Source organism: Chroicocephalus ridibundus, chromosome 1 (assembly GCF_963924245.1).
Source record: "Chroicocephalus ridibundus chromosome 1, bChrRid1.1, whole genome shotgun sequence".
NCBI lineage: Eukaryota > Metazoa > Chordata > Aves > Charadriiformes > Laridae > Chroicocephalus > Chroicocephalus ridibundus.
In genome coordinates, this window is record NC_086284.1 from 212,751,625 (window position 1) to 212,769,544 (window position 17,920).

The 17,920-nt window shown below is 48.4% G+C and overlaps 1 protein-coding gene across 7 annotated transcripts in view; it reads left to right on the forward strand.

Annotated features, from left to right (window-relative positions):
* The window catches only part of FRMD4A (FERM domain containing 4A), a 390,969-nt gene that overhangs the window by 273,752 nt on the left and 99,297 nt on the right, over positions 1–17,920 (forward strand). For all 7 annotated transcript variants that reach the window (XR_010069575.1, XM_063323590.1, XM_063323591.1 and 4 more), the window contains one exon: positions 11,424–11,518. Coding sequence is in view for 6 of the 7 variants with exons in the window: in XM_063323590.1 (XP_063179660.1) it covers positions 11,424–11,518 (95 nt within the window). In the remaining variant the exon portion in view is untranslated. The remainder of the gene's footprint in view (positions 1–11,423; positions 11,519–17,920) is intronic.

The window sequence follows — 17,920 nt, forward strand, 5'->3', positions numbered from 1 at the left end:
GGTTCTTCCAGGCCACTCAAAGATATCGGGGTGTAGGAACATGCTTAAAGGACAGTTATACAAAGCAGAAAACTTGCAACCCAAGTAACAAAGTCAGATGTGTTACGCGAGTGTAACTCAGAAGGTCATTGCATCCCTTCTTCATAGCGGGAAGAAAGTCTAGAGCAGCGCTCCTCTCCCTCACCTAAGACATGTTAGAGGAAAGTGACAACAGATTGAGCTTCTTTCGTATTTGGGGCGTCCACATCCAGGGACTGAACCCAAGACCTGAGGTTACAACCAGCACACAGCTCTGTTGCTTGGCCAGGTCGCAGTGCCCTTCACTGTGGGACCAAACCCAGGGGAGGGGACAAAATCTCATGCTCTGGCTGTTGGACTAAGACAGCATTGCGTGGGGCTGGCTGGCTGTGGCTGCAGTGAGGTGACAGGCAGAAAGGATGGCCATGCTGTGCACGTCTGAGCTGTGTCTTGTAATCAGTCCAAATCGTTACAGAACCTGGTACTACTTGAGCTAATTCTCAGCAATATGTGAAATCTGGGTTTGTTCACCTGATTGTGACAACTGATGGCCAATTTGGGACCATTCTTTCTCTACTTGGCTCATAATCAATGATCAAAATCAATGATTTTACTGTACCAGTAGAAGAAACAAGTCAGAAGTTGCTCACTGGCTCACGAGTTCTGCTGGCATCCAGCTGGCTAAACTCTCTTCCCCTTGAATGAGGGGGATGGATCCATACTGACCTCTAGACGTGGCTCCTGGCCCAAGCTGTCCCCCCAGTGGTGCCCAGGCATTGTCTGGGAGAAGGTTAGTTGGCACAGGCCAGCGCTGTGCGAATGGCGCTGCAGTCTGGAGATCAGCCAAGTCCACGCCATGACCCTTTTCAGGTTACTAGTACTGACACAGCCAGTGCTGCTAAACCATGGGGACCCAAGTCCCAGATATGGCCGGTCCCAGTTATCTGGAGATTAGGTGGGAGATGCCTAAGTCACTGTGACCTTGAAAATAGCATTTTGCTTTGAAGCACAGGTGCTTCTGTCTTTTGCCTGTGTGAAACCAATGGCCTTCAACCAGGGCAAAGTCTTCCTGCACGTGGGTATCTCCCTTCTGCTCTGCTGATCTACTGACCATAATTTTCTGATTTATATATGGAAACCCCATAGAAGTTTCATGCAGAAGGAGATGGGAAGCTACTGAATAGATCATTAATAGGTTCGAGACATCGAGAATGATTTGAAGGGCTAGTGAATCTAGCCATCTTAGCTGCAAATGTTTTTTTTTCTGCTCTGCGGGAACCAAATTTGCTTGAAAGTCAATTGTTTGGGTTCACGTAAGTGGGTACCTTTTTCGTACCAGTCTTTCTGAGTTTGCGCCTCATAATTTGCTCTAAATTCCCTGAAAGCTCAAAAAAAATCCCAGTCAAAACTGACAAATTTGGGATGGATTTTCATTAAAGCCATACTAATCCACAGAATGCAGCTCCTGACAATACTATAAAACCTCCCATGGAGTTCAGACTAGTCTCCTGAAAACATAGTATTTGCTGGAGTAAACACAGAGCAGAGCAAAGCAAGCAGCCAGCCAGGCTGCTCTTCAGGAGTGTCTTGTAAAGGACAAAACAGATTTGATGTTGTGTTAGGTTTTGGGAGAAACCCAAAGCAAGATAATAGAGGAAGGATCTGTTTCCTCCAACTATCCAAAAACCAACCTCAAAAGTTTAAATAAAGAATAACAAAAGTTGCGTGCGCAAATTGACTCGGGGCAACTTTTTAACTTGCTTCAGTGATGTTTTCATGGCTGATTAGCTGAGCCGGCAGTGACCTTGGCAGTGTTACAAAAGCAATTTTTACATCAGTCAGCATAAGGAATTCCACACTTTCTATCACATCCCTCCTAAAAAGACGCCTGCTTGCCCTTGCAATCTGGCTTTGCTTCTGTGGTTGGTCAGATCTTCTCCCTCAGTTTATGCTCCTGGTCACAACTCAAGTGGGAAAGCAGTCGAGGGTGGCCGCATATGAGGTTACCCTGCACAATCTCTTTTACTTTACCCAGGGCTAATGTCAGGATTTTGACCACTTGCCTTTGACTCTCGGGCCTCTGGAAATCCCGTGCAAAGGGTGCGTGCACAGATGAGCGCTCTGGATACGGCCGGGCCACTGGGAGACAGTGGACCTGGCACGGATGCTCCGTGAAGGTGATGTGCATCTGGGCAGCAGGTCCAGACTGCACAGAGACAGACTCTTGGGGGTTTCCAGGCAGAAGTACCTTACAGCGTGCTCCTCCTGCTGGCACAGGGGCAGACCAGGACATCAGTCTGGATGCCAGGCACAGCATCCTCTCCCTCTCCCCAACCCTGCAGGCGACAGTGATGCAGATTCCCACATGGGACGTAGTGCTCTGAGCAGCCACCAAATCTCCTTGTGCTTCAGGTCTGTGGTTGAATAAAACACACGTACACAAAGCAGGGGACAGCCACAAAACTCATCCTTCTTCCATCCTCAGCGCATCAGCCAGCTCTCTCAGCTGCACGTGGGGACGTTAGCAGCTCCCAGCAGCGACAGAGAGGAGACGGAGCAGGCAGAGGGCTAAGGAAGGAAAGAGGGATGCACCGAGGCTTTTGTCATGCGTGAGAGAAAGGTCTGAACATGGAGCAGGGAAGATGGACAGATTTCCCATCCCAACACTAGTAGCAGCTGGCTGGTCTCTTTGGATGCAGTCACCTGAAAACTCTGTTGGAGTTGCAGGACGATACAGAAGACAACAGAGAGGAATGGGGTCACTGGGCATCGATGCAGACCCCGTCTGAACGGGGGGAGCGTGCAGCTGCCTCTGCAGCAGGCAAGAAGGGGAGGAGGGATGCTGCAGACCAAAGGTGTCTTTTTCTTCCCACCGACTGCTTGTCATTTTGGCTTTGACATGAATTTGCCACGCAGACTTGGCCTGCTCATGCTCTCTGCTTTCTCTGACTACAAAAATATTTAAGCAGATTCACATTGCTAATACGTAGGGGAATTAGAGAGTGTCAGCAACTTAAGATATTGAGCGTCAGATATTAGCCAAACCCAGAAATGCAGCTATCTGTGAATATTTCTGAGGCAACTTGTCAGGAGGGTGTTTCTAATCCTTTTACCAAACAGACTTTTTTAAAAACTCAGGGATTTTTTTTTTTGTCTTTGTTTCTCTGACCCTAATAAATCTTAATTCCCACAACTTGTGGGTGTTGACTTTCCAAGAACAACGTCGGTGGCACTCGGTGGCACTCCGTCACCACCCTCCGTGTTCCCAAGGAGGCTGCTGGAGGCAAGTTGTCTCATTTTCCTATGTATATGAAGAAAAGAGATTTTAGAGCCAGCCACTGACTCTGGGGAAGAGATGCGGCGTGTGCCAGCGCGAGCAACGCTCCCACCCCCGGTGCCCGACACTGTCGGAGTTCAGCTGTTTCGTGATAAAAAATAAGGCGTTCCCTCACCAGGCGTCTTGCATTTCAATGAATAATTTTTCACCCAACTACATCCCAGCCTGCTTTGATTATGTGCACTCCATATATTGACACAGTAACGCGGAGCTGAGGAATGGTGGATCTATCCCATAAGGGGAATTGCAAAGCTGAAAGCCCTAAGGCCCCAAGCCTTCAGCCTGAGCGGTTTTGCACAATGTTATTACGCTGTGTTCGGATGCAACGATAGCCGAAAGGGCCGTTATTTGGTATTTACATAACATTACTATGGGACGACTTTGGATTTTTCTTTTCTTCCAAGTGCGTAAAACGGGTTAAACAACCAGGTGATGGAGCTGTTGGCAGAGCCAATTTGACAAGAAGAGAATTGCGAGTGAGTGACAGTTCAATGGCCCCTGGATAAGAGATTTCAGTGCTTCACGCACAAGGAAACAGGGGCGGGAGGGAGTTACGGTCCGTAACTATCATGGGGTAATGTACTGCCTAATGCATCCGGGTGTACGCGTGCTGCTGGCCTTCAGCAGATAAGGCTGCTGGCCACTGCATAACCAACGCCTCGAGAAACAGAGTAGGAACACAAAAGGTCTATACGGGCATCTTTACTGCCCTTATCACTGTGGTGCTGGAGCATAGCTTGGTGGCTGGTTTTAGCAGATGATCTAATTCAGCGGGGGCACCTGGAGTTTGCTTCGTTAGCAAATAATAATAGTAGGTGGAGGGGAAGAATTGTGTGTGAATGACCGTTTTGCGCTATTATTTCCTCCTGATTGCACTGCCCAAGGCTCCAGATGGGCAAGAGCCGGCTGATGAGGGAGCGTTGTACCCTGCCTGGTGGTACTGCGCCGGGCACGGCCGTGGCAGGAATTGCTCTGTATTCATCCCAACCGCTTTCTCCAGCTCGCCTCTCCTGCTGATGGGCTGCCCACACCGCACATACACATCCCCCAGCCTACTTTTCAACTCAAGCCACCGAAAAGATGTTTTTCAAACGTCCAACCTTTGAACGTTTAGCAAAATTGGACCAAGTCAGCAAGACTCGAGAGGCTGGTTTGAACCAGACACACTTCACGGTCCATCCCATAGAAACTCAACCTGCTCGGGAACTCGCCGCACAGCATCTGCTATGTCTGCACTCATAAATAAAATAGGTCGTGGCTCTCTGGCTGGACTGGAAGCCACATGGCACAGCCCGGCTTGTGTTCCTAGCGTTATAAACTCCCTCTCTTGCCCAAACAGGGTGGCCATCCTTGGGACTGTGTCTGGTCTGGGCTACGCCCTGGTGATTTTGGCTTGGAGGATAACAACGGGCCAGCCTTCCTCAGCACGTGCTCACAGTTAAAGAACGATGATTTGAGTCCTGAAGCCACTACCTGACCACAGCTGGGTTATAGCACAAAATTAGTGCAGGCTGACCACCGGTGCTGCATCAGTCTTTAGCATTGCAGCACTTGGGGTCTCGTGATATATCTTGCTTAAGTCCCTCCAGCAAGGAGGCAGTGGATGGTAGCGGTCTTTTTAATCTAATGAAACGAGGCATTACTAAGTGTGATCTAGTTACCTGGTTCCCACAGTTCAGCGTGTCTCTGGGCTGGACGGATTCGGGCGGCACGCGTCTGCCCATATGTTGAAACTGTGCATTTCCCAGAAGCCTTCTGCCACGGAGAATTAGGGAAAAGCTATGAAATGGGGGAGGGGGAATAGATAGGCTTGTTTGACAGTTAATAAAACAATAAAATATACTTTGTGCGCGCCTGCATTTCTAGGGACGTACCCGCAGCTGCTAATACCATGTCATCTGTTTTTTATTCATGGCACTGCTGGACTGTGGATAGATAATCTCTCTCCATAACTCACTCATTTCTAAGCGTAATGGGAAGCTGTCACTGAGAAACATGTTTCTCTGCCAAAAGTGGGCAGCCTGTCTTTCCACTGGGGAAACACATGACTCTGGAGTTCCTCGGGCTGCTCAAATCCCAGTAACATTGTCTTTTAATTATATTGAATATTTAATACTGGAATGCTTGCGTTTCTGCTGTATTTTCCATGATGACTGACAGAATGATCTGCTCAAGCTACACTGAAATTCTTGCACTTCTCTGATTTTGCTGGTTGAAATAGGCAGATGTTTCCTCCCCTGGTGCTGAGACAGCTGAGGTGCCCATGGCTCGGTGAGATGACCTCCCAGTTGCACCTATGGTGGCACTTGGGCTACCTGGTTTGCAGTCCCCAAGGAAAGTCTCCTCGGATGGCAGCACTGCCCTCTCAGGGCAGGATTTGGCCCGAGCTGGGTTAGATATTTACAGCGTTGATCCTCAGCTGAGGCAATCACCAAGCCCTCTTGGAAAGAAACAGGTATTTATAGGACTGTTGGCCTATTTTAGGATGAGATGAGTTGCCCCCAGATGCTTGCCCAGGCTACAAGAGGATTCTTTTCCCCAGAAGCCCTCTTCATCCTCCTTCCATCCTGTCACCAAAACACACCCATAATGTAGCAGTATCAGCACTAAACCTGTGTGAGAATGACCACGTCTAGTGTTAGGAAGTACCAAAATGGGTTTTGCAGGTCACCGTGTGATGGTGACCTTTGCAGGTGTCCTGCAAAGCCTTGCTCTGCGTCACCTGCGTCTCACCTCCTCCCCTCCCTCTCTCCAGTGCTGGGAGCAGATCCCCCAGTGGGTCCAGCAGCCCTTGTTAGCGGGCTCACACTAATGAGAACTCATCCAATAAGTATGTGGAAGAGCTGTGATACCCGGGTTTTTTTTGACATTTTTGACATCAGTATGACCCATCACTCATGCAGCCTCCACCTCCCCTTCCAAAGGCGCTCTTGGGACTGCTCTTCCCCTCCCCACTTGCTTTTAGTGCTTGCCGCGCTCTGCCCTTATTGTGGGAAGTTGCCTTCCCGGCTAATTGGTAAGAGACACCTCTAGAGTGCACCTGTATATAGCGTCTCTGTATAAAGGGCAGTCCATGGATGAGGGACTCATCCCCTGTGGTTAATTTGTCAGTGCTGAACGCTCCTTAAAATAGAGCCAAGGAGATAAAAACAGAGCTTGGGCATTGCATGCATCGATGTTGTCTCAGTGTAGCTCTTTCTAGCACACGCTGTGTCTGGAGACAGGGGCATGGCGGGGCTCTTCCTTAAGCAACGGGGAAATGCAGGGAGAAAGCCCTGGGAGTTATGATCCCATCATACCTTCTTACACAGTCTTCAGTGCCTTTGCAGAGGTTTTCTTGGTGCGGGCTCAAGTCACAGAGCTGCTGTTGAGGCTCAGTCCTTTCCCTGCCACCTCCCAACACCACCAATAAAGCTCTCCCTTTCCCCTAAGTCATTATTTGAATAAACCTAGGTTCTTTGGGAGGGGAGGGAGGGAAGGAGTTCCCTGCTCCGAGGCTGCAGGAGCTGGGGTTCCAGGAGAGCCCCGGCCATGTGCTGGCTGTGCTCCTCGCTGCTGAGGCAGAAGAGCTTTGCGGTTGCAGAGCATTACGCAGCATTTCAGATAAACATCTCGGGCATGGCCCAGGGCACAGTGAAGGGTGTCTGGGTCATTCTGCTAATGAGGAGGCAGCCCCTAATGAGTCCACCTCTGCTCTCCTGCCTCTCCAAGAGGGAAGGGAAAAACCTCATAGTGCTCCCAGGTCAGGTTTGACTTCAGAGAAGAGTTGCCCACCCTACAGATGACTAGGAATCCCCTGGATGATGCATTGATGCCAACGTGCCTGGCAGGCGAATCCATTGACCCAGTATGGAGGTATTTCGTGTGGTGGAAGGTGTTGTGTTTGCAAGCCCAGAGAGCTGAGGCTGCAGAGCGCTGCCTGTCCCAGGCTGGAGCAGGAACTGGGAGGACAGGTAGGACTCCAGAGCTGGGAAAGCACCCGGGTCACTGCCGTGCAGAAAAGCCTCAGGGACAGTGTCTTTGGCTATGAAATGGTTGGTGTCTGTGTCTGAGATTCCACTATATAGGAGAAGGGGTCCCTCAGGTCTTCTTCCCGGCAGGGGAAGACCCATCACTGGAAGCAGGATCTTCTCTCCCAGGACCACAGCTCCAGTGTGCTGGGACCACAACCGGGGCCCTGCTTATTTCTCTAGTAAAAATAACAGCTGATTTACAGCTCATTGTTCTTCATGTGCATTTTTGCAAAGAGGGAGGGAGCGGGAGGGAGCAGCAGGGGAAACCCTGGATGAATAACGTTGCTCTGACAACCCACCCCTACCAGCAAAGCACGCTCAGCCCTCGCTGCTCCAGCTGCAGGATTTCTGCTGCCGTACTCCATCCCAAGTTCAGGCCAGCCAGCTGCAGCTCTGAGGTGCTCCCCAAGGCTGCTTTTTTGATACAGGTTACATGGAGGATGCCAGGAAGGTGTGGGTAGGGAGGAGATGAAGAGCAGGAGGTGCAGAGGGGTCTCAGCAGCTGCCGGGGCAGCTCGCAGCACATCATGGTCCAGCTCTGCAGCATTGAGGACACGGTTCGGTTTCTGGTTTGAATGCCACCTGCTATTCCTGATTTATGCATGTGGGATTCACAAGCCTGCCGTCCTTCCCACTATGTTGGATGCAGAAGGTCCTGGGCCCTCACTTTCTATTGATTTCCCTGCTCCCAGAGACCCGTCCCCACCTTTTTCAATGTGCCTCTGATGGAAGTTTTATTAATGCAAAATGAATATCCCTCTGGAAAATGAAGTCCAGAAATTAATAATGAATTAAAACAACTTGCCACAGGCATCGCTAATGAGCTCTTTGTCTGTGCGGCTCACATAAAAGGAGGTCATTGCTCAGCCATTCCCATCGCGAATGGCAAGCAGATTAACCGGTAACTTTGAGTGCGTGGGTCTCTCCTGAGACAGCGAGACGGGGCTGCAGCTCGTCTCATGCTCAGCAGGGTTTTCCTGCCCTCATCCCCGCTGTGCAGGTTCGTCTTGAGGACTCTTTGCTACCACCTTCCTCCTCTCCCCTCCGAAGACTCAGGTTGCCCGTCTGTGTTGGGAGAACACTGGACTCGTCCCACTGGAAAGTACAATAACCTTGCAGAGCTTAAGAGGAGAGCGGAAAGTAATCTTGGAGGGGACTAGCAGGGCTTAACTTCACCGCCGTAAGCCTCTTCAGGGACGCTGGCCCAGTAACTAACCTGGCACCGCTCCAGCGCTGGGTCTGCATCTATTGTTCTTTTCCCTTATCTTGCAAGGCAAAGGGTTATCCTGCCTTATCTGCTACCACAGGCTTTGGAGGAGGCCCCACTGCAAGGGCAGTGGAGATCATGCCCCGGCCAAGCCCCAGGGGCAGGAGGGGGGGCTGTGCTGGGAGAGGAGCAGCTGCCGCGGGGCAGTAGAGAAGGGAAGGCTGTCACACCATGCCAACCACCCCTCCACAGCTTTCTCAGCAGCCAGGTCTCCCTCAGCAGAGATAAGGAGGCAACACGTTGCGTTTAGCCACCTTGCCCGGGGAGGGTGGCAGAAGGCAAGTGCTTTCAGGTGCTGCTCCTCACTCGATGCCTGGGGCTGGATGCAGCGGTGTGAAGGGGAAGGGACTCTGGGCATCACTGCTCCATGATGTGGCTGGACATCAGAAGGGGATTTTACCCCTTGTCCAGCACCCCTTGTGACAGTGCTGGCTGGCTGGAGCTGAGGGACCCATCACCTCCCCATGGCCACAGGCAGCCTGTTTCACATCAGCCATTTATTACTCCATTCTCCTTTCTTGCAAAATATGAAAGCTCAACCTATCCCCCCAAAGTGCTTAACCCAGGTTTGGGAAAATGCTGCCGTGTTTGTTGTTAAACTGAAAACTCATTCAATGCCCCCAGTAAGTACATGCGCAGAGCCTACGTATCTCTGAATTCACATAGCAGTCTTAACATCCTCTACTTTCCTCTTAGTTGCCCAGAGAGGTGGTAGATACCTCATCCCTGGTAACATTCAAGGTCAGGTTGGACGGGGCTCTGAGTAATCTGATCTAGTTGAAGATGTCCCTGCTCACTGCAGGCGAGTTGGACTAGATGACCTTTAAAGGTCCCTTCCAACCCAAACCACTCTATGATTCTATGATTCATCCAAGTATCTGGGTACCTCATAAGTCAGACTGTAGCTTGTCCTTAAAAAGCTTTGGCAAAGAGAGGTTCATCTTATAGGAGACAGGGATGCTGCGAATGTCCCACCCAGCACAATGCCAGGACAGAAGTCTCTGAGGAGACACCTGTTGCAGCTCGTGTGCTCTTTGCTTGGGTCCCTGAAGGGACTCAAGGGGACAGAGGACCTGGCCACGGCCCCTCGCCTGCTGTGTTCAGCTCTGAGTGCCGTTCGGGAGCTGGTCCAGGAGCCTGGGAAAGGCAATGCGGCAGGTAGCATAGACATAGCAGAGACTCCAACGGTTGTGCCTGAGAAGTCTGACTTGGGAATTAAAATGAAGCTTGTTGCATCCCACCTATTTGATATCTGCCAGGCTCTTCCTCCTACACAGCAACTCATCTCGTATTCGGCGGCTGCTTTAAGCCCGTGCTGCATTTAGGCATGGCTATTGCTTCTTTGCTGGCGTGTCCTAGAACCATCCTTGCATTGGGTGCACAGACATGGAGCAGAATGGATGTTGCTGGTGACTGCATTGGGACGTAGCAGGCAGACGGGTGGGTGGGTGAAGGATGGCATAACACTCACGTGAATGCCAGAGAAGTATTTCAGGCTTGGCTCAACTGTGACAGGGACTAGGACAGTGCTGGGTTTAGGATCATTTTTAGAGAGCGGTTGAGAGTCTTGTGAATCTATTTGGAAATTAAATACAAATCAAGTTTCTTTTAAACACAAGCTGGTTTTGTATTTACAGGACAGGACAGTTAATTAGGACAACACGGTTCTCAGCTCCCCACCACCCAATTTCTGCACAGCATCATCATTTCATCTCCATTTAACAACAGGTTCACGTCTGGGGTAACTCTGACTCAGCTGCTTGGCAGACTCGTTGGCGCAGTCAAGCCTACAGACAGCTTTATTTTCACTGAGGCTTGCAGCACAGAGATCTGTAGACCAAATCCTGACGAGCAGTCACCAGGGAACACCGCTGGGATCTCTGACCCCAGCTGTGCCAGGGCTGCTGTAACCATTGCAGGTCTGGGATCTGGGCCTATTACAGGCTGTGGGATCTACCCAGATCCTTTGTACCCCTGTTTCCTACCAGTGATACTCAGGACAAGAGCGTTGTTACAGCCAAGACTTCAGTAGCCCAGTAGGAAACACAGGAATTTAGCAGAGCTGGTGGAAATTCAAATAGAGAGAAAGAAACATTAGGCTTAAAAGTCAAATAGGGTTTTGCAGAAAAGGCAGAATTTCCCTGTGGTACTAATGCACCGTCCTCTGTATGTGGTGAACAACTTCTCTGAGCTTGGCTTGAGCTCTTACAAAGGGTATTTTGAAAGTGTGTGCTACTTTCCTCTCTTTCCTTCCAAGTGCCTAAATTTGAGGACACATCCTTATCCCTAAATGACAAGCCATACTGAATGGGAAACTATATCGTTCTGTTATTTACTTCTCATTTGGTCCTGTCACATTCTATCTTTTGGCACTATGTATTTTCTTAGGGTTATGAGCATATATCTGTGCTGTGTGTGTGAGAGTGGGTGTCTGAAATGTGTTTGCAAAGGTCCTTGATAAAAAGCTTTAACAGCTAAAATTATCAGAGAGGCATGAGCGAGCTGGTCATGGTAGATCTGAACACTGGCAGGCGGCAGGTCATCTCTCCGCAGAGACATCGAGCACTGAAGAGGTCAGAATCACCAGGTTTTTAGCATTTACCTAGGAGGGAAACTACTGCTCATTTCAAGGCGCTAATGTTGCTTGCAGATTTAGCTTGATCACCAGAGGGAACATAAAAGCGACAGCACTTGAGCACCTTCAAGGCTAGCATTTCCCTGCAGAAGCACAATGCAGTTATATCCAAGTTCTCCTCATTAATCACTTTTTTTCATTCTTGTTTTCCAGCCAAAGCTTTTGGCCAAGGAGTTGCTTGACTTGGTGGCATCTCATTTCAACCTGAAGGAGAAGGAATACTTTGGAATTGCATTCACAGATGAAACGTAAGTGCGAGAAATCAAAGATCTAAGAGGGAACTCATAGATCACAGAAAATCTTGGCGGTTTTATCCTAAGCAAAATGACCAGCGTAGAAGACCTGTGTACCCCAAGGTCCTACACCAAGGTCTAGCGGGGCATGGACCTCACATTGGAGTCTGTCCTGCACTGCTTCTTCTTCAGAGGGCTGGAGGCTTCTCAGAGCAAGTTAAGCATTGCCGGAGGTGTGCAGAGGCAGTAACAATCCCTTACCTAATCCCATGCTCAAAGAGTTGGTGTCATTTGGCATTGGTAAAACGTTAGCTAAAGCTCTCACGGGTTTCAGATGCACTCACTAGATCAAAATTATTACCAGATTGGCGGAACTGTTCAATTAAAGTGTTAATCAGTTTATTCACTCAAGCAGACTTAAAAGTAATGCTAAATTATTTCAAGGAAAGAAAAAATAAATCACAAAATTATGAATAATTTCTGATGTTTTAGATCCCAGATTAGAGTTTCTTAAAAAAGGGAAAGAAGAAAGTGTGGGAAAGAAAGGGATTGCCAAATTTAACATGAACGAAAAGCATTTTTAAATATAAAATTTCCATTGTGGAAAGGATTTGACCTTACCAGGAATCACACAACAGCCTTATGGCTGAGCTAAACCAAAGGACGGGACCCTGACACTGCAGTCACCTCAGGCAATGTTGGTTGCTCACTTTGAACCCCAGCTCCCAGAGTCCTCGTATTACCACAAAATTTGAGGTTTTGTTTCAAGACAGGCCATTTCTACCCCCTGTTTAAAAGGCAAGTATAAAATTAGCATTGGAGAAACATTAAAGGTCTGCCAAATGCTATGAGAAGTCCTAGACTGTGACCTCTCAGTGGTACTGCTCAGTCCCTTCTACTTTTTTCCAGCTGCCTGTTTTCTCTCTGTAGTTAGACTGTCCTGGGCATATGGACTGTGACCTGTATGCGCACCCGCCACAATCCACCTTGGTATGCAACAGGGGGGTCTTGTGATTAGGAACAGGCTTCCTGTACATATATAGTTTTAAAAACCCAAGATTTTTGAGCCAGCGCTGTGTTTCCAGAACACCTGAGTCAGTGGTATTGCTGTCACAGAATCACAGAATCACAGAATTGCCTAGATTGGGAGGGACCTTTCAGATCATCGAGTCCAACCATCAACCTAAGTCTGACAATAAACCATCACTAAACTCTATCTCTAAGCACTACATCTACCCTTCTTTTAAATACTTCCAGGGATGGTGCCTCAACCACTTCCCTGCACAGCCTGTTCCAATGCTTAATAACCCTTTCAGTGTAAAGACTTTCCCTAATATCCAGTCGAAACCTCCCCTGGCGCAACTTGAAGCCATCTCCTATTGCCCTATCGCCTATTACTTGGGAGAAGAGACCAGCCCTCACCTCACTACCCCCTCCTTTCAGGTAGTTGTGGAGAGCGACAAGGTCTCCCCTCAGCCTCCTTTTCTCCAAGCTGAACACCCCCAGCTCCCTCAGCTGCTCCTCATGAGACTTGTGCTCCAGGCCCCTCAGCAGCTTCATTGCCCTTCTCTGGACACGCTCCAGCACCTCAGTGGCTTTGATGTAGTGAGGGCCCCAAAACTGGACACAGAACTCGAGGTGGGGGGCTCACCAGTACCGAGTACAGGGGGAAACGAGCCAGCTCTGCTCTCCTGCCGAAGTGGCAGCGAAATGTAAATTATCTGCTGAAATAGTGATTCAGGATTGGGTAATCAGAGGCTGCTAGATAATTGCACAAACACATCCACATTCAACTCAGCAACAATCGCTCCTCTAGAGACAGTTCCTTTGGCAAGGACCTGCCTTGGTCAGCCAGAAGCCAACTCAGGACACAGCTCCCAGGTGGAGAGATGCTCGACATCAGGAACACGCAGAAGCAGGACCTGAATCAGAGGAGAGCCCAGAATCCATCCCATCCCACTGACACGAGCAGCTCAGCGCTGTAGGAGAACTCCAACCCAACACAAATTAATGAGACTGGTCCTCAAAGAAGGAGCAGCAGGAGGCACTGGCAACTTATAAAGTGAGGAGGAAATTACCAGGGTGCTATTTCTTATGGGAGAGAGCAAGTTCCCCAGTGGGTGCTGCCTGAGGGGTGAAAGAAAGCCATGCAGGGAAGCCAAAGCTGACTAAAAGGTGAAAATGTTCCCTTAACAGTCCTAACAGCCCAGGTTAAAAACAAGAAACACATGTCAGACTGCAACCAGATAGCAGCTGAGCAGTTCCAGCTCTCAGCTCAGCTGAGTGAGCACAGGGCTCCCCTGGGAGTGCAAGGGAAGCTAATGAGGAGGTGTCAGCAATTAGAGAGAGCCCAGCCTCCCGTGGGGCTTCCAGGTTTAACACAGAGCAGTGTGAGCAAAGATCTGGGTTAGCGATGGGAGGAAGCGCGAGAGGCTGACAGAGGCTGTCGAGGCAGCACTCAAAGATGGGGACGCAGATGGGTGTGCACTGTCTAGACGGGATTTCAAAGGGTGAGGTGATGGCATCCACTCACTTGGTCACCTTCTTGACCTGTGGTCAAGGTGGAGCGGGGTCACAGGAGCTCAGCCAACCCAGACAAAAGATCTGGGGGGAGCCTTCTAGTAAACACGACCCAGCAACATGCCAGTGAGTCCCAGCTGATAGGAAGGTTGGTCTGCAGCCCTTCTGCTGTCCCACAGTGAATCTGAGCCTTGCACTGAGGCTTCTTCAATGCTGTGAAAACAACGCTGACAAAAAAAATATATGTATAATATTTCCTCCTCAGTTGTAAAAAGCTCTGAATGGAGTTGCCACAAACAGCGATTGTTCTATTTGACTGAACGCAGCCAAAAAAAATATGGGGAGTTGGATTAGGTCTTGGAAATAGATGTCCCATGTCACTGCCAGGAAAAAAAAGGGCTATCCATACCACAGACCTTAACCTGCAATGTGAAATGGAAGTTTAAAAAGTATCCTTTCTTCAAAAAGTAGGAAAACCAGACTCTTTGTGTGTGTTTGCAAAGCATCTAACACAGCCCTATAGCTAATGCAGATGAGGCACACAAAAAGAAACCCTTTAATTCTGTGACGTAAACCCTCAGGGATTTCCTTTCTCTTCACTCTTTGCTGAGTTTCCATGCGCCTTACGTGAAGGGAACTCATAACCAGCTGAAACAGAACAAGCCGCGTTCATAAATGTAGTCTGAGGTTGGCTAAATTGCAAGTTTAGAAAGAAGAAAAGCCACTAAAGTATTAAATCAATTCTTCTATTTAAGAGTAAAAGCTCTATGAGAGTAATTTATTTAGAAATGATTTGGACTGGGGATTTCCATTCATTAGTTGTGCTCTATCATGACAACCTGAGAAGAAAATCAATAGGAACAACCTTTGCGTTGGCGACTTAATAGTTTCTTGTGATAATATAGGGTCATTACTGCATTCAGCGTGACTAAAATTAGATTGTCAGACTATTATGGAGGAGAGAATAACGCCTCCTATTTTAATGATGATAGGAACGCTTTATGGCGTGAGCCATTAACTGCGGGAGGGCACAGGTCAAAAGGGTGTCCCTGTACAGCACGTGGGGCCAAGCTTCACGTGAAGCCAGAAGAGCTATATGCTGGTTGATTAACAGTGAAAAGGAATGGAGAAAGGGCTTTTTTTTTTTTCATTTCAGCTGAATATGAATCTCTGCTAACCGCCCTTTCCCTTGGCATCAGCTCTTCCAGCAGTCACTGAGAGCAAGTGGTCAGGATTACCCTTCTGTTCGCTGCAGACACTCCGTCTGGGCCATAGGCAGGTTTTCCATGTCCTTTACTTGTCCTTAGACCTGAGTCACCTGCTCCATGGAGAGCTACCGACTTTTGCATCCCACAGCTCTTCGTGGGCCAAACCCAAAGCTGACCCAAACCCTTTTGCTCCCTTGCCAGAGCAGAACCTGCAGAGCAGCTTCGTCGGCTAGCTAATGTACAGGATAAAAACTGCAAGGGATTGAGGCCCACATTATTTGTGTTACGCTTGTGCAAGAGACTGTACTAACATGACAAGGTGATAACAGAGAGTGCCCTTGCTTAGCTCAGGATTCTACGGCCAAGGGGATGGCAAGGGGAGAGTAGGAGAAGAGGGACAGCAGGGCACCACTCTTCCCTGGAATCCTCTCTCATTTCCAGGAACGGGGGGGAAACCTATTTCCACCCTGCAGCCATTTGGCAGAGCCAAAACGAGGGACCAGGTGTCCCACGTCCTGGTTGAACAGCCAGTCCAATGGAGGGTGCAGCTCTGAAAATAATGTCCCGTTCTGGCATTGCACCAGCTCCTTTGTCACCAAATCCACTGTTTGGCAAAATCAATGTAGCTAAATTCCTACAGCTCCCTGGGCTTTGCAGCCCCTTAAAAATATTTCTGTGGAAGGATTGAGACCTTAAACAAGAAAATCTGTGAGCTTAAAGGGTTGGGGTTTTTTTGATTCTGTCATGACTGACGGAAATGTAAAATAATTTATATGGTTTCTATTACACGAACTGATCTTTCTCAATGTCCATTCAATTCAACACGAGTTTGACACTGAAGAGGCGTGAGTTGGTTTATTGGTCCAAATACCTTTATAACACAAATCAATGTGGATCCGCTTTTCAGAAAACTGGACACTAACCAGTAAAACTGTATAAACAGAACCACCTGGAGGCAAAGTAAAGTATTCATTGATGTACCACTCTTTACTGAAAGCCCCGATAAAAGAAAACAGAACTACTGCATGCAATCAACAATATGAAGCCTGGGCACCAAAATCCATACTCACTCTGTAACCTAAATGGACCCAGGTTTTTTTTTTTCTAAAGATGATTATGTATTTGTTATTGACACACCAGCTTAACTGCCAACATGAGTACAACCAACAGAGAAAAATGATCTGGCTTCCAATATTCAACCTCCCTATAGGTCACACAAAACTGCTTGTACCGTTATTTGTGAATACGCTGATATAAACACCCAAGTCAATGGCGATAATGAAACAAAAGCTACTTTTTGTCTCTAAATTGAACCGTGAAGGAAATCCAGCTAGATATAGGCATGTATGAATGGGATCCCAGTGCAAGCTGCCTAAATTGGTCCATGCAAACTGTCAGGATTAGTACATGCCTAGGGTTATACGCCCGTACTTTTCCTTGTCTTACATGGGATTGTGCTCCATGAATAGTTCTGCTGAAGACAGCAAGACGGCTTCCAGAGCAAAGCGTTTTGTGGTGTAACGGCATTGGAGTTTGGCTCCCCGATAGACCACATTCACAGGCGGATGCCAGTGACTCTGCACTGCCGCTGTTCGCTACGTGCCACACATGCACGCTTGAAAACAAGGAGTGAGGTGACAATCTGCAGTGCAGAAGCCCTCAGCGCTGAAAGACTGTAAGTGGTAATTGAGTACAGTGAGCAGTTAGCTCCTGGCAGTGATTTAAGTGACCTTCCTCCTCTGAAGGAGCTTTGGATTTAAGCTCCATGCAGATGAGAGTAATGAAACTCTTCAACCTAAAAACTCAGTGGCAATTAAATGTGTTATGCAGTACTCACACCCGGGTACATGAACAACATAAATGTGTAACGCGGTATGCATACATATATGCATATATTCTTTTTGCACTGATTATATCAACCAGTTTCTCAAGTTAAAATGCAGAGAGAAGGAGCAGAGCAAGTCTTTTCGAAACAAGAAATACCTTGAAGTGAATTATAGTTCTGTGCACCGTGGCTTCTCAACCCTTTGTTAGGCAAACCCAGACATTTCTGTTGAAAAAACTTAGAGGTACACCGTAAGCCCATTGTCAACAAATGGGTCTTGGTGGGAACCGGTGTGTAATGCCATCAGCTGCTGGTGGCTGCTACTTTGGTGATACAAATGGAGCTGGACAGGTTCAGGATAGGATGTCAGGGTTAGTGTGGCTTTTCCTTGCTCTGACAGTGTTTTGTACCTTGGTCTACATGGATAAATGCTCATTTTGTACTTTGGCTAGGAATGGGTGAGCATGTCTAGTTTCAATTCCCATGCGTACTGTGGCCTTCAGTGAATTTCAGCCTTCCTGAGTCCTGTTAAAATGAACATAACAGCACTTCAGGGCAAAATAAAATAGGAAAAGGGACAGATTTCAAGAAGGGGCATGCAGCTGGAAATGTGGACGCCTCTGATTTTTGGGTGCCCAGGCTGAGAATCTTCTGATGAGGCTTATTTTCTGACAGTCTGGAGCATCTGTCTTCTAAACACCAAGCCTTTTTAAAGTACACATCTGTGCTGAACAATGGAGCAGGATGCAGGGATCTTGCAGTAGCGCTGGGCGACTGTGTCCCAGCAGCAGAAATGACGGAGGGAGACCCCATCGTGCTGCGTGCCCAGCCTGCTGAGAACGAGCCCAGTCAGCCCATACAGCC